The 17,377-nt window shown below is 40.9% G+C and overlaps 1 protein-coding gene across 1 annotated transcript in view; it reads right to left on the reverse strand.

Annotated features, from left to right (window-relative positions):
- LOC137546166 (sodium/hydrogen exchanger 2-like) overlaps nt 1–17,377 on the reverse strand; it is a 129,952-nt gene that overhangs the window by 21,186 nt on the left and 91,389 nt on the right. Inside the window, exons 3-4 of the mRNA XM_068268247.1 lie at nt 14,617–14,867; nt 1,691–1,908 (exon numbers count right to left, since the gene is read on the reverse strand). Of these exons, the coding sequence (XP_068124348.1) occupies nt 1,691–1,908; nt 14,617–14,867 (469 nt within the window). The remainder of the gene's footprint in view (nt 1–1,690; nt 1,909–14,616; nt 14,868–17,377) is intronic.

Genomic DNA, 17,377 nt, shown 5'->3' on the forward strand with positions numbered 1-17,377 from the left:
TTTCAGCGGGGGAGAGGAATCAGTGATCGGGCTCCATAGCCCGATTAATTGATTCCTTGGCTACCGAATCCGCGGCCGGGAGTGCGCGTGCACGCGCACGATCGGCCGCGGTAGCGCGCATGGTTCCTGGACGTAGAAACTACGTCCAGGAACCAAAATAGGTTAAAGTGCACTTCAAAATTTGGATTCCATAGAAACTATTACGAGCTATGATAAAAGTTACAATGCAAACATATGACTTTATAAATAAACTCTCCAACATATAAAATATTTTAATAAGCAACTAAGTATATTTAATATCTAGTACAGTGATTCAATAATCCTGTTTTTCATTCAGGCCTGATTCTAGGCCTATGTGACCTGCATGTTCTTCATATAATCAGGCCTTGGCCTGATTCACCGGCATTTGAAAAACTGACCATGCATTTTGTTTCTAAAACTGAAAAACACTAGTCCCTACCAGATTGACCTGGATATACTTAAAGTGGTCTGAAACTCTGACATAACATTCAATAAAAAGGTTTTTCCTACTTTTTATTACTCAGACAGTTATCATATTTGCTTTTGTGCACAAGTAATATTGTCTGTCTACAAATTACAAGTTTCCAAAGTGTAGTTTATCTTGCCCTGAAAGGCGCCATTGCATTTTATTCCAGCTGATTTTTAATATATATTAAAATCTTCTAATAAGCTGTTCTGAACTGTGTGTGTGCCTGAAGCAGAGACAGCTTCTCAGACAGTGCTTTTTACTTGTTGCACACAAATGTATCAACATTGGAATAAAAGCAAAGATTATTATTTCCAGTCTGGATGAAAATTTGAAACTGAATAGCCTATGCATAGCAGGACTAATTGCTGTGTTTAACAATTTCAGTGATGTTCTGCTACAATTTTTTTTTCTGGGATAGTACATTTAAAGCTGTAAGGAATCTTTTAAAGCAAAGTAGAAATGCTGACTTTCAGACCACTCTCCACATTCAACAAAAAATAAATCTGTCTAGGTAAACTTTTTACACTGCAAAAGTTTCCCAAAGCATTTTTAAAATTAGCACATTTTTTTCTTTGCTGTGTGTCTTAGCTGGTGTTCATATATACTGAAAGGGAACTCAGCAGAGAGCGTGGCAGTAGCAACATTCAATTTCATGAGGAACAATGGACCCAACAGAGTCACCCCTGGCCTGCAACACCCCTGGCCAGTCTCCCCCTATGTAAAATGTGTACCCTCATGGCTGTGCAGAGTGTTGCAGGCTCACCAGTTTGCCGTTGTGCCTCTTCCTGTGTCCCGTATTTCTTAATTGCCGCTGGGGGCACCATAACCTGTGATCCTGCCGCATGTACATGACATCAGTAGATGGGGCAGGGTCATAGGGTACAGGTGCTCCCGGCAATTGAGAAAGATGCAGGACACAGGAGGAGGCAAGCCAGCTGACAGGTGAGCCATAGATGGGGGAGCCCTGGGGGACCTGGTAGGCAGAGATGGCTCCATAGATTTCCAATAGATTTCATGCTAAAAATCTACTTGAAATCTGTGTGCAGATGTGTGGCAGCAATAGACCCCTCTCTAAACTGATTCGATAAGAGAGATCTATCTGAGGCTCGTAATAATGAAAAGGCTGGCTTTAGATCAATAGCATAACATGCACTGCGCTGCATTGTGTTTGTAGTATATTATAATGCCAAGTCAACATACCCATTGCACGCCATAGCAAGCAGAAGAACAATGTGAAGCAGACAAAGGCCCAGTTCCATTCATGGTCTTTTCCAACAGTGGACACACCCATGAAGATAAAGATCAAGGTTTCACTGACACTGCTCAGCATCTTCATGAAATATTTGATAGTAGTGTAAGATTTCTGTGATACGTTTTCTTCCACATACTTATTCATAGACATAGCACACGTTGTAATACTGAAAGAAAGAGATGCTTGATGAGTTCAGTACAAGCCTAAAAACATGCTAGTAGCCATCAACAAAGGATGGCACGAAGTACAATTTTCATATACCCTTTGCCTTCATTGCAGTATCAATATTTTCAGATATACTTAAACAAAGCTGTACACAAGGAATGAAACTGGATAAAAAAAAGACTAATGAATTGAGGTAGCTGAAGACAGCCCAGTGTAAGTAATCTTATACATTTGCAAGACTAGTCACACTAACAATTCTTAGTGCATCAGCAACCTCAATCACTCTATGTTCACATCGGCATGGATTCCTACTATGAACGGTACAACGGATGTGATGTCAATGTGCATGGAAACCTTGTTCACACTGTATCCGTTCATTGGACATGTCATACATGACATGACAACCACTCGTGGGTTAAGTGAGGGATCACCAGCCTTCACCATGCTCTAGCATGATGATCACTTACAGTGGTCCCTTACTTAACCCATTTGTGGGTGCACACTCGGTGGAAGCCCCTGAAATTTAAATTACAAACAGGTGGCACTATGTCCTGTTTTATTTATATGTTTTGTTATATCTAAAAAATCTGTGGTGGATCTACAAAGAAAAAAGCTCTGTATATTAACCAGAGACTTTTAAGGACTTTTTATATGAAGCTCACTATATTGTACAAGTATTTGAATCTACAGCAGGGTGGTTTCTGGCCACTCATTATCGGCTCATCCATATGTATTCCTTTCAGTTTGATTGTATGGTACTGACTTCCAGAACTGATCTTGTTGGCTGTCTAATGTGGTTGGATTTACTTATATTGTCCAAGACGGGATTTACTGTGCCTTAATCGCACGTTCATGGAGAGAAATACCCTTTTTTGTGAGTGGTCTGCCCTTAGCTGTTGAACGTATGTCGGCAATGCTTGACACACGTTATAACACCAGGATGCATATGCTTTTTTAATTTTTCCTGTCCCAAAAAACTTGTTATATATGTAATGCTTTCATTAACTGATTAAAAGTTGTTTTATGATTCCATAAGTACTGTTTTAGAATGTACATCCTCCTATGTTGCTACTGTACTTTGCACATATACTTCAAATAATTGAGGGGTACAATATCTCAACAAGGGCCTGATACACAAAAGGCAGGTAAATGTGCCATGCGCAGGCAGTGCACAGCAATATCAATGGTACTAACAGCAGGGGAGCAGCACCCATCACACTATTAGCACCACATGTTGAGCCTGTGCTTGGCTATCATAACTAGCATCCAAATTATACAACTGGGAACTAAGACAACAGAAGAGTAGTGGTTAGGATTCAGAGGGCAGGCATTATTTCAGTAGGCATGGTGTTAGGGTATAAACTATAGGGAGGTTACATTTCATGGTAGGGTTAGGAAGTTAGTTTTAGGTGTCAGGAAGGTCCTTACTAATGGGGTAAGAGTTTAGTTAGGTTCCCAGAAAGTGATTAATTTATGAGGATTTAGGATTTGGCATCAGGATGGGGATTTACATGGGGTGTGGATTAGGGTTAGGTCTCAGGGTTAGGTATCAGGAAGGAGATGGGGATAGCCAATTGATGGGGGAGGACCACTGAAAAATCAGATTAAAAAAACTATTGCAAAGCTAATAGTAGAAAAACACAACTATAACTGACATTGTAACTATCAGTAAAGACATAAGTAATCAAATGTTAAATGCTGACAACCAATAAAAAGCAATAAAAAACAGATTTTAAAAAAACAGATTTGTATCTGGTTTAACTGTTTTTTATTGGTTGTCAGCATTTACTTCAATAAAATGTGATTACCTATGGACATGAGAGGTGTATGCTTTTCATTATAAATACATTGGCATCTGGTTTTTGTCTTTGGTTTATGTTATACTGCCTTTGTGTTGTTTACCTTGGATATAGATTTTTTTCTCAGTCTTGTGATGATTATTATTGTAACTATTATTATTATTTAGAATTTATATAGCGCCGACATCTTCCACAGCGCTTTACAGAGTATATATAGTCGTGTTAGTAACTGTCCCTCGGAGGAGCTCACATTCTAATCCCTACCATAGCCATATGTCTGTATTGTGTAATGTATGTATCATAGTCTAGGGCCAATTTTTAGAGGGAAGCCAATTAACTTATCTGTATGTTTTTGTGATGTGGGAGGAAACCGGAGGGCCCGGAGGAAACCCACACAGACACAGAGAAAACATACAAACTCCTTGCATATATTGACTTGGCTGGGATTCGAAATCAGGGACCCAACGCTGCAAGGCAAGAGCGCTAACCACTATGTCACCATGCTGCCCACACTATCAGTGACATCAGGTGCCCAAATGAAACTGCACTAAAAATATATGTATCCCCATTGGTGAGCTAAGCCATGGGCAAATGTAATTTAACTATAGAACATTATTTGTTCTCCTCATATTCATATGGATGATGTGGCTACCTCCAACAACTGAAGGCTATTCATAGGTTAACTATATATAGCAAGCTAGAAGTCTAGGAAGGTGTTGGAATTTGCAGTCTAATTCCCATGATGGTGATTTCACTCTGCAAGGTATGAATCAAAGTGACTCTTCCTTATTGTATTATAGAGGCAATTGACAGCTAAGTCCTTTCTCTGTCAAGCATTTGTGAATCAGGTTTGTCAGATTAAAGGAGAAGCGTGTAAAATTAAGTGAATTAAAGTAATTTTTACGGCAATCAGCCTCTAATTCTTTGCAGCTCAGGTGTCATGTATGACTTCATTTTAAGTGATTATATATCATTTGTTTCTTTAACCCCATGAAAAAGGCCCGTTTAACAGATCTTGACTATCTCCATTAAAACAACTAGTTAACTGCTAACCAGTATATCTGAACTATAATTTGTAACATGTCTTGTTACTGATAATATGCAACCAGTGCATCTAGCAAACAGTTTGATCTCTTACTGTTATCTACCAGTTACAGGAGTTCTATCTCTGATCTGACTTCCAACACTTTCTCCCTGCCCAGTGAATGATTCCCCATTGTAGACACAGTGGCAATAAAAACTGATTAGGGCACTTGGAAAAAAGTAATAAAATCTTCATGCTTAGCAGATAAGACATGTATTAGCAGACATTGAGCCATTTTATTACTCGCTACTTGCATGGGGCTTGGGGTGACATTTCTTTCCGTTTGCTATGTTGAAAAAATAAAAATTCCAATTTAACTGATTAAAAAAAGATGAAAATCTACTACATACATATCTATACATTACAAGGAATACTCCAGAGATTATTTCCGATTTCTTACTTTTGTTGTATCTGCAGAGACAGCTTCATCTTTGCCAGGGGATTATTAACTAAAATGAGTTGTCATAATAACTACAGGTGATTTGTGAAGAGTTGCAATGCTTCCTGCTCAGTGCAGCTAATTACTCATGCAGGAAGAGGGGAGTTACTGGGCAGGTCAAACTTTCATCAAAAACAGATAAAAAATAGTACAGTCGGTTCCACCCCGTTTACACTTAGCTATATAGAAAACAGTTGTCAGGATTGATGTGGTTACCTCTGCAGCGGGGAGCGGTGCGGCCGCCGCTCCCGCGTCTGACGTCACCGCGGATCTCGCCGCATCATCTCAGCCATTTCCTTCCGGTAGAACAGGTCTCTCCAGGGTGCATCAGAGCAGCACACGCGCGCACCAGGAGACATGACCTTTATGCTTTGAGGAGGCGGGTCAGCTGACCTGCCGGTCAGCTGACAGCAGTGGGCTGGCTCTCGCCGCCGATTGGCTGGAGTCCGCTGGGTGGAACTTGTGAATGTCCTGCTTGTATTTAAGGCCTGAGCTGTCAGTGGCTCATGTTCTGCTGTTGCTGAAACTTTGCAGAGAAAGCTCTCAGACCTTAGTCAGATCCGTGTGTGTTTGATCCGGCAGGACCCTGGGGATTCACACTTAGACTAGGAAAAACATATTGTATATTTATGTGTATAACTCTTTGCCTGAACCTTTGATTACTCTTTCTGCCTCTCGATTCTGTACCTTGCCAATCTGATCTGCTGCCGACCTCGGCCCGACCTCAGTGTCCTTGTGCTGCAGCCCCCAGAACCCTCCTTTGCCCCCCCCCCCCGGTGGTATTTTGCTGGGGGGACAGCAGAGCCCGTGGGGGGGGGACTGGCAGCTACAGCACAATGACCCAGAGGCATGTCATTGTGCACAGGACATACCTCTCTGTCCTATTAAAATTTGAAAATGCCACCTCGGTTCTCTTTAATCTTGCCTGAAAGCTCTCTGGTGTAGTAATCACTCCCATCTCACAGCTGACATGGCCATTTAACTGTAAAGCCAGCAGAGGCACTGAGTAGTGACCTGAGTAGACACCAGAGTAATCATAGGTATGTCTGTGTAACACAGGATGTTAAACTAGACTACCAGGGAAATAGTTTTAAAAAGGAACTGTCGTGAAAATCTTAACCACTTCCTCCACTGCTACAGTATATCTACGTCAGCTGTGGCACCCTCCAAGCCACAATGACGTAGATATACTGACTTGTTTGCAGCCCTGCTGTGCAGGATCGGGTGCGCTTCAGAGCGCACCCCCCGGCACTGTCAGCTGCATTACTATTTGGTGAAAGGGAACATGTTCCCTTATAGCCAATTAGTCCACCCCCCTCCCATGAACTATCGCTGCAGTAGTCAACTGCAGCGATCCTTCATCTGTCCCCCTCTGTGCAGAAATCATAAAAAAAAATCCTCCAGCAAGCATCCTCACTCACCTTACCTCGTTCCTGCGACTATCCTGAAGCCCGAGCCTCCGTCCCCGCTCTGCAGTCAGCCCCGCTATGCCGAATATCCGGTCCCAGCTTGATGACGTCATCAAGCCGAGACCAGATATTCGGCATAGCGGGGCTGATTGCAGAGCAGGGATCGGAGGCTCGGGCTTCAGGATCGTCGCAGGAATGAGGTAAGGTGAGTGAGGCTGCTTGCTGGAGGATTTTTTAAACTATTTATGCACAGAGGGGGCTGCCTGATTGGGGGGGGGGGGGCATCTGACTATCGATCCTGGGGAAGGGGAGGGAGTTTGTAAAAGGGGGGATGTTAAGATCACTGGGGGACATCTAGCTAACTGGGGGGGGGGAGTGTCTAATAGTAAGGCACATCTGGATACCCTGGGGGGGGGGGAATAATCTAATACCGGGGGCACATTTGGCTATGATGGGGGGCCGGTGCTAATCCTGGGGGCATATCTGGCTAAAATGGGGGAATGCTGATCCCAGGGGCACATCTGGCTATAATTAGGGGCACTATTCTTTGGGGCGCATCTGACGATCTATGCTGGGGGTGGCAAATGCAGGGAACACATCTGACTATACTGGTGGGGCTTATATTGGGGACATATCTGACTATCCTGGGGGGGCTGATACTGGTGACACATCTGGCTATCTATTCTAGGGGACATAATACAAGTGGCATGGTTTCTATGACAGTAGCACTTTTTATTTTTAAGCTGGAACCGATAAAAACTGAGAAATCATGCATTTTTAATTTTTTTCCTCTTTTTCCCATTAAAATGAATAGAAAACAACTATTTTCTTAGTACAAAATACCCCCCAATGAAAGCCTAGTTTGTCTTGAAAAAAACTGTTTATAGATTATTTACAGTGGCTTGCAAAAGTATTCGGCCCCCTTGAAGTTTTCCACATTTTGTCATATTACTGCAACAAACATGAATCAATTTTATTGGAATTCCACGTGAAAGACTAATACAAAGTGGTGTACATGTGAGAAGTGGAACGAAAATCATACAGGATTCTAAACATTTTTTTAAAAATAAATAACTGCAAAGTGGGGTGTGCATAATTATTCAGCCCCCTGAGTCAATACTTTGTAGAACCACCTTTCTGCTACAATTACAGCTGCCAGTCTTTTAGGGTATGTCTCTACCAGCTTTGTACATCTAGAGACTGAAATCCTTGCCCATTCTTTGCAAAACAGCTCCAGCTCAGTCAGATTAGATGGACAGCGTTTGTGAACAGCAGTTTTCATATCTTGCCACAGATTCTCGATTGGATTTAGATCTGGACTTTGACTCGGCCATTCTAACACATGGATATGTTTTGTTTTAAACCATTCCATTGTTGCCCTGGCATTATGTTTAGGGTCATTGTCCTGCTGGAAGTTGAACCTCCACCCCAGTCTCAAGTCTTTTGCAGACTCAAGAGGTTTTCTTCCAAGATTGCCCTGTATTTGGCTCCATCCATCTTCCCATCAACTCTGACCAACTTCCCTGTCCCTGCTGAAGAGAAGCACCCCCAGAGCAAAATGATGCCACCACCATATTTGACAGTGGGGATGTGTGTTCAGAAAGATGTGCAGTGTTAGTTTTCCGCCACACATAGCGTTTTGCATTTTGGCCAAAAAGTTCCATTTTGGTCTCATCTGACCAAAGTACCTTCTTCCACATGTTTGCTGTGTCCCCCACAAGGCTTGTGGCAAAATGAAAACGGGACTTCTTATGCTTTTCTGTTAACAATGGCTTTCTTCTTGCCACTCTTCCATAAAGGCCAACTTTCTGCAGTGCACAACTAATAGTTGTGCACTGCAGAAAGCTGAGCTGTAGATCTCTGTAGCTCGTCCAGAGTCACCATGGGCCTCTTGACTGCATATCTAATCAGCGCTCTCCTTGTTCGGCCTGTGAGTTTAGGTGGACGGCCTTGTCTTGGTAGGTTTACAGTTGTTCCATACTCCTTCCATTTCTGAATGATCGCTTGAACAGTGCTCCGTGGGATGTTCAAGGCTTTGGAAATCTTTTTGTAGCCTAAGCCTGCTTTAAATTTCTCAATAACTTTATCCCTGACCTGTCTTGTGTGTTCTTTGGATTTCATGGTGTTGTTGCTCCCAACCTCTGAGGCCATCGCAGAGCAGCTGTATTTGTACTGACATTAGATTGCACACAGGTGCACTCTATTTAGTCATTAGCACCCATCAGGCAATGTCTATGAGCAACTGACTGCACTCAGACCAAAGGGGGCATAATAATTACGCACACCCCACTTTGCAGTTATTTATTTGTAAAAAAAATGTTTGGAATCATGTATGATTTTCATTCCACTTCTCACATGTACACCACTTTGTGTTGGTCTTTCATGTGGAATTCCAATAAAATTGATTCATGTTTGTGGCAGTAATGTGACACAATGTGGAAAACTTTAAGGGGGCCGAATACCTTTGCAAGCCACTGTAACAGCATGTTACAATATCATTTTAACCACTTGAGGACCGCAGTGTTAAACCCCCCTAAAGACCAGCCTGTGTTTTCACTAATTGGCCACTGCAGCTTTAAGGCCAAGCTGCAGCGCTGCACAACACAGCACACAAGTGATTTGCCCTCCCCCCTTTTCCCCCCACCAACAGAGCTCTCTGTTGATGGGGTCTAATCGCCCACACATTGTTTATTTTTGTTTTAATATAAATACTTATTTCATTTGTTTTTTAATAAAAATAGCATTTTTTTTATTTGCATCCCCCTGCTCCCTATCTTCCTCCCTCCCCCCGCCAGCCAATCAGAATCCCCCATGAAGAGATGGACTAGTCCAAAATCTGTCAGTAATGTCAGATTTGTACTACTTACTTTAAGTGACAGCAACATAGGAGAAAAGTAATTTATGGCGCATTTTGCTCAGGGAGAAATGTACTTCTTATTTGTATGTGTTTTAAATTTTAAGATTTTCGCGACAGTTCCTCTTTAAGGGAGGTGGGGCCACGGGTCAAATGGGGAAATGTAATTGGGTAAATTGTAATAATGGTCATGCAGTATAACCAATTACAAAAAAAATATACTTTTTAACCACCCCAATTTTTAGACCACGCCCAATTTTAGGACACACTTTCTACATAATAATATTATTAATTAACCCCCTTATTAGTGCCTTTTATTCCTAATTTTTACCATTAAAAATATTTTTTTTTCCAGTTAAAATGCGTAGAAAACTAAATTCTTTTTGGGACAAAATACAACCTAATGAAAGTCTAGTTTGTCTTGAAAAAATGAAATATAGATCATTTAGGCGCCATCAGCAGGGATAAAGCTGATTAAATAGGGACATAGCTAAAATGACAAAACTGTTCTGGTCCATAAGGGGGAAACAAGGTCTGGATGCGCAATGGTTAAAAAGTAAATAAATATGAAAGCCTCCATATCCTGGTCAGGTCAGTTGTCCTTTAAGAATCACCTAAGCTTAGTATAAAATTATTTAATCTGTATATAACACAGATCAACAGGTGCTGATCACCCACATATGTACTTCAAGTGGTTGGCTTGATGAATAAAGGTATGTTGCTCTGAGGTGAAGAGGTAAAGTAATTAGCATCTCTTCCGTATAGTAACTGCAAAGTTTAAAAGTTCAAATCGATCAGAATCAATAGCCATCACAGTCTGTTTTATCAGTCACAGGCATCTGAGTCATCTAGTGCTCTGTCTAGCCAGTAACAACTATGGTTTAAAGTACAACTGTAGTCAAATGGATATGGAGACTGCCATATTTATTTCCTTTTAAACAATACCAGTTGCCTGGCAGCCCTGCTGATTAGTTTGGCTGCATTCGTATCTGTAGAACACCAAAAACAAGCATGCAGCTAATCTTGTCAGATCTGACAATCATGTCAGAAACACCTGATCTGCATATGCTTGTTCAGGGGTCTATGGCTAAAAGTATTAGAGGCAGAGGATCAGAAGGACTGCCAGGCAACTGGTATTGCGTAAAAAAAAATATGGCAGCTTCCTTATCCCTCTCCGTTCAGTTGTCCTTTAACTACTCAACGACCGCTCCACGCCAACTGGGTGGCCGCGGCGGCAGCCCCAGGACCGCCTAACGCCAATTGGCATCAGGTCCTTGAGCCGGTTACTGAAGGAGATCGTGCACAGGCTGCACGCGCATCTCCTTCTCGGGGGGCGGAGCCGCGTTCAGACTGTTAGACGGCGTAATTGCCGTCTATTTACATGTACAGCAATGCGATCGGCAGCAGCGCTATACTGGGGCCAGCCGTGTGAAGCTGAAGCCTATGAAGCTGCAGTGGCCAATTAGTGAAAACACAGGCTGGTCTTTAGGGGGGTTTAACACTGCAGTCCTCAAGTGGTTAAAATGATATTGTAACAAGCTGTCACAGTATATGTTGACAAGGCTTTTTCTCACTGGAAAAAAACATGTAATACAAAAAGGGTGGTGCTTAAAATTTTGGGGAGAAAACACTGTGCAGGTGCAGTCCCTATGTTTGCTTTTTATAAACACCTATTTATAAAAGCACACGGCCAATTTACACCAAAAAGAAACATTCGCTGCAGAAATAACACCTATTTTCATATCTTCATATTTATAAAGGTGGCACTTTTTTTTTGTGAGAAGCAACAATTGCAGCTCACATTTCACTACTCCATTCACTTAAATGGAGTCATGGCTCTCTAGTTTAGGTCAATTAGAGCACGGTGGCCACGAGTTCTACCAAGTACCCAGCCTTTGAACAGATGCAGCTGTCGGGCGGCCAATTCACCGCCTTCAGCTGGCTGTGGAAATGAGGCCGAAAAGTAGTGATCAGATTTTTAAAAGAGGAGAACTAAAAGTAAGTGAATTGTTAGATATGCATATTTTCTGCAAAATAAAACAGAAAATAAATGCTGCACCCATTCATAAATCCTCATCTCCTCCCCAGCGACCTCTAGCTGCTTACTCTCACGCCATCAGTCTAATGCACACCCTTTTAGTCACATGGGAATGCAGAGGTGAGGGAGACCAATTGATCTGTAGTCTGAAACAGGCCTCCCTACTGAATGATAGCTTGTCATTACTGTCAGTCCCTACTTCAGAAATACAGCTTCAGATTGACTGGGATAGCCATAGTATGTTAGTATGTACATTAACAAAGAGCATTTTCACAAGTGATTGAAGGTGGGTACATTAGTACTTGGTGGGCTTTTTATAAATATGAATCTATCTTGTCCGTGTCACAACTAGCAGTTATAATAACCAAACTAATCTTCAGATTAAACTTGTGCAACCAGAGAGCCTTTTATCCAACCCTTCCAGAACTAAGCCACTTCCCAGTCATTTACAGTCAAAGATCAGATCCTTACTATCATACTAATACATACTTTTTGTCAGGAAAAATGTTTATAAAATCCATGTCTGCAAGCATAAGCATTACATTAATATGTAATAGGATAATGGTGCCATATGATGAACTCCTTAATTTGAGTGCATACAAATAGCCACCCCTACTTTGGCAAATCAGTAAATAGGTTTTCCCCAGATATCTTTCTTATTTTTCAAACTTTTCCATAAACAACATCATTTTATTTTATTTTTTATTTTTTTATTTACTCTTTGGGACAGCTCTTGATCCAACACCTCTTTATTTTATGTTAGTACTGTAGATAGGCAATCTTTCCAATGAGGCTCCTGTTTATGGTAAACAGCGTTCTCTAGTGCCTTATCAGCTACCTTATATGAATTTATTCAGTTAAGTATTTATATAGCGTTGACATACTACGCAGCGCTGTACAGAGTATATATTGTCTTGTCACTAACTGTCCCTTGGAGGGGCTCACAGTCTAGTCCTTACCATAGTCCTATGTCTATGTACTGTATGTATTGTGTAGTGCATGTGATGTATCATAGTCTAGGGCCAGTTTTTAGGGAAAAGCCAATTAACTTATCTGTATGTTTTTGGGATGTGGGAGGAAACCAGAGTGCCTGGAGGAAATCCATAGAGACACGGGAAGAACATACAAACTCCTTGCAGATGTTGACCTGGCTGGGATTCAAACCAAAGGACCCAGCGCTGCAAGGCGAGAGCACTAACCACTATGCCACCGTGCTATGAATGTCCCCACTGCCATCATTTGGCTGTATCATTATCATTACACTAAGTTATACTTTAAAAGTGAGCACCAGCGCTAAAAGAAGATAGCCTCTGCTGGCAGTGTCTCTTCACTACAAACAAGCTGAGATGACATCAGAGAAGGTAAACTTCAATCAACATGACAGTATTCTTCAGATAAGTGGACAGCAGACTTCTAGGAACACCATGAAGGTGCCCTTCCAAAATCATTGAACTATCAACAGAAAAAAATAAGCTATTACAACACCATTGGGGTTCGCTGAAAGCACCTCACTACATATTTGCCTCAGTGTGAGGTAGCTATTTGGTGGTGCCCTCATTGTATTACTCCAACTCCCCACCTTTATTTTTTTGGGAACATAGAGGTAGGGAGTGTTGGCAGCATCAACAGAATAATCTAGACTGCAGTATAGTAAAGCAACCACAAGATGTCACTGTAAAATGAAAAGTGCTGCAATAATCTCTATGGCATTGTTATTTCCTGTATTCTCTCTGTGTTCCTCTCTGTTCTAAATAAGTGATATTTCCTGATGGTGGTGTATGATTTATATCTGCATGTTTTTCTTCAGAAAATAGTTCTAACTTAATGCTGTGAAAAGAAGAGTGCCACCCCCCTTTGCATGATACTCCCTAATGTTAAAAGACATTGGCCTCGATTCATAAAAGTGAAAGCGGTAGTTCAGAGAAGGGCGGGAAATTACCGCTAGCGGTAAATGAGGGTTTTTGCAGTGAATTCATTAAAAAAAAATTCTGAGTGCGAGGTGATTGCGATAGCAGTCGGTAAGTGTGCGGTAAGTGTGTGGTGTGGTGCGGAAAGCTGTCGGTATAATTTGCTGAGTGCGGTAGTTTGCCTTCCTAATGACAAGGTGCATGCTGGGTAGAAGTGGGCAGTTTTAGACACACGTGACTTATTAATTATAAATTATATATATATATATATATATATATATATATATATATATATATATATATATATATATAATTCTTATAATTTATCTAACTCTGTGCGATTTCTAAAAACCTGGGTGATATTACAAGCACCCTTCCTCCTCTGTATCCTTAAAAATTCCATAACATTAAGCTGCAAGGGCTCCATTTGTCACCTAAAATGCTACTGTGTAGAGCAAACTCGCCAGATCTTTGTTGGCGATAACAAGCTGTTATTTATCGCTTCCTTACTCCCCCCTTTTTTTTTCATGAATACACTTCATTCACTTTACCGACACAAACAACGTTTTCATTACCGCACTATTACTGCACTATTACCGCATGCGGTAAAACATGCGTAAAACATGCGTTACATTTTATGAATCCACTATCAACAACATACCATGCGGTAATTTACCGCTTGAGCGATAACGCATGCGGTAATGCTTTATGAATCGAGGCCATTGGGTTGGTATTAGTAAAAGGAGTGGATCCCCCACTCACTTTCTTAACCAACCACCAACCAACCTACATGATGGGTGAATGAGTTATATAGGCTAAGTAGCACCTAATCATTTTTTTTTCTGTAAAGCACTTTGCCATGCATCTCACTGCAGGACCACATTTCTTCAATAAGCAGTACAAGCGACATGTGCCATGTGCAGAAAGCTGTTGCCCTTCACAGTCTCTGCACATTGTGACTGTTTGCATTCGGACTGGCGATGAACCATAACAGACATGCTAAGCTAAAATTGTAGACTGCAGTCCTTCAGCAGATTACATTAAGCTCTATAAATCAGACAATTATTCTCTTTCTGCAGAAGTCTTTTGAGTTATCCAACAGGTTATGCGACAATGACAGGTTCACTTTAAGATCAGGCAAAACAATAAAACTGCATTAATAAAAGTGGAGTTACTCACGCCATAATGCCTGAAAGGTGGAACATTTCTGCAGTTAAATATGACAAGTAACTGTAGAGGAACACAAAGAGAGGCTCGATGACTCGGATGTTTCGTGTGAAGCGGGTGGTGAAGGCAGCTACAAGTCCAAAAATGATTCCTATTAAAACTCCTCCTATTCCCACCAGGAAGAAGTTACCCATTCCAGAAAAGGCATCCACCAACTCAATCGTCTTCATCTCACAGAATGACTTGAATAAATTATACAACACCTAAAAACAGAAAAAGACATATGTAATATTGCATGAATGAATTTGTAGCAGGCTCCTCACACACATCTTTATGGGTGGCGGAATGAATCCTTTGATGACAAAAAAACAGGAACATATAATTGCCAAAAATTATCTAGTTGTATAAACTGTATTTTCAGTAACCATATGTATGTCTTACTAATACAAGCACACACAGACAGGTTTCACAACCAAAGCACTGAAAAAAGGAATAAATATGGGCTAAGTACAGGAGCCTCCAAAAGTACTCAGATTTCATCTTACTGGGTTCATGTCAGTAGAAAATGCAATGTAAAACAACACTCAGGAAAGGGATCACACTTGCGGCTGCTTTGCGGGAACCACAGACAAAGCATTTTGCTGCACCATATGTGTGTTTTAACGCATGCGGTTTTTACAGTAGCCAGTGATTTCAATGAGGAATCACATGCACTAAGTCATTAAAGGTATCACCTGAATCAACTTTTGTTGGTTTGTCTGATCTTTACTCTGTTTGAAACACTGTTAACAACAGACTGCCCAGAAACTTCCAGTTTGCTGCAGGAGTAATTAGCTGCTCAGGTCATGTTCAACACCTGAACTAATCCATTGACTGCCAAAAAACTCCTGACTTCCAGGTTTTTTAAAAGGCAGTGGGATGGTTGTGTTGTATTTGCATATTAAACATAAAACAAAAAAGCTTAAGTATTGTTTACTAGCGATCCTTAAACTAAAGAGATGGACTGAAAGCACATTTCTGAACAGAAAAATGTGGAATTTCCCATTAACTTGCAGACAGCCATATTAGGCTGCAGGTACTCATGGTATTTATTATGTTGCCCTCAGGCTTTAGTCCAGGAGCCTGAACCATCTGCTTGACAGAGGAGCAGGCAACCCTTCAAGTTTATGAACAGTAACTGACCTACACACATAACCAAAAATAGCTACAGTGGGCAACAAAAGAGTGCTGACTTTTTATATGAGCATTACCATGGTGGGCTCATAAAGCTTTCATGTTCCCTTCCATGCACAAGTCAGCTGAAGACATAATCTGTTTGCGGATGCATGCACCTGGAATAGGGGTGGTCAGACTGTACCCGCAAGTTCAACCATCCTGACAAGTAGGATACTGGTACATCTGGTCATAAAGTTTTCTTGCCTGTTTTCTAGAGATCAACACAAATGTTGAGTAGTATGCAAATGTCTACTGACCAAGAAGTGGGAATGGGGTTGAAGTGGACTCAAATTAAATACAAGATTTCAGAAATAAAAGACATTTTCTAACGTATAAAAATAAATAGCCTTTTTTCAGCTGCATGATGACAAATATAAAATATTTTACATTTATTGAAGGAACCCCTCCCTTCCTCTCATATTGCCAGGACAGAATCCAGCAGACTGGTGGAGGAGATAAAAAACAAAAACAAAACACAGGCTGCTACGGATGATGTCACAGGGGAAGTGATCTCAGCTTGTGTGATATTTCACATAGAAGACGATCCTGTGAGGGAGGGTAGCTGCTGACAAACACATGTGCTGACAAAATGTTTGGTTTGGGTCAGCTTTAATACAAATCCCTAATGGCTTACAATTAGTTCAGTTAAATTGCAAATTGGTAAACTGTGTACATTAATTAACTGAGGGTTACGTAATCAGCAGTTCAGGATTCCGACCAGTCTCTGAACACCTCTTTTCCTTGTTGACAAAAATTTTCAAGCAGGGTGAATATTTTGAAAATCCTTAATGTTTATCGATTTCTGTTGGAAAACTTCAAACATTTTAATGACCTCACACCTTCATTCTACTCTGTGTAATCGACATTGAAGAATTACTTTGTTAAATTGAGCCTTACAAATAACTAATTTTAGATTATAGGGTCTGGTGATTTATTAATATTTAATGATCACATCTGGCAGTTTTAGTGTATTATTAACCTTGTACCTGTCATAAAGTCTGTATGTTATGATATGCACTTTAGAACAGCTGAGTTAAATGATTTATCTCAATTACCACCATACTATTATTTAACAGTAGACATATTTCTGCGACCTAGGCCCGTATGCAATTCACTTTTTCACCTGAGTTTTCCCCTAGGTGATATTTTCAAACTTGTCAATAAAATGCATTTTAAGCCACCAGCAAGAAAATAAATATTCAGAATAATATTGGCAGTAATTCCTTCACCTACTTTTTGGTACTTTATCCATTACAAAGTGCTAAAAAATATATTTTAAATTGAATATGAAAAATGATCTCCTAGGAGAAAACTCAGGTGAAAAAAAGTGAATTGCATATGGCCCCTTAAGTCTTATTCTGCCGTAACAATAAAGGTGCATACACACGTACAATCAATGTGATCCACACTGTTGGAGACTAGATCCTGCTAAGGATTGGAGTACTGTAAGACAGATTGCTAGTCTACAGGCTAGCAATACATTCTGTTGCTATGGAGGGGGATGAGGGACAACACCACGGCACATGATGGAGCGCCATTGAGAAGCTGGGGTGGGGAG

The sequence above is a fragment of the Hyperolius riggenbachi genome, chromosome 2, assembly GCF_040937935.1.
Source record: "Hyperolius riggenbachi isolate aHypRig1 chromosome 2, aHypRig1.pri, whole genome shotgun sequence".
NCBI lineage: Eukaryota > Metazoa > Chordata > Amphibia > Anura > Hyperoliidae > Hyperolius > Hyperolius riggenbachi.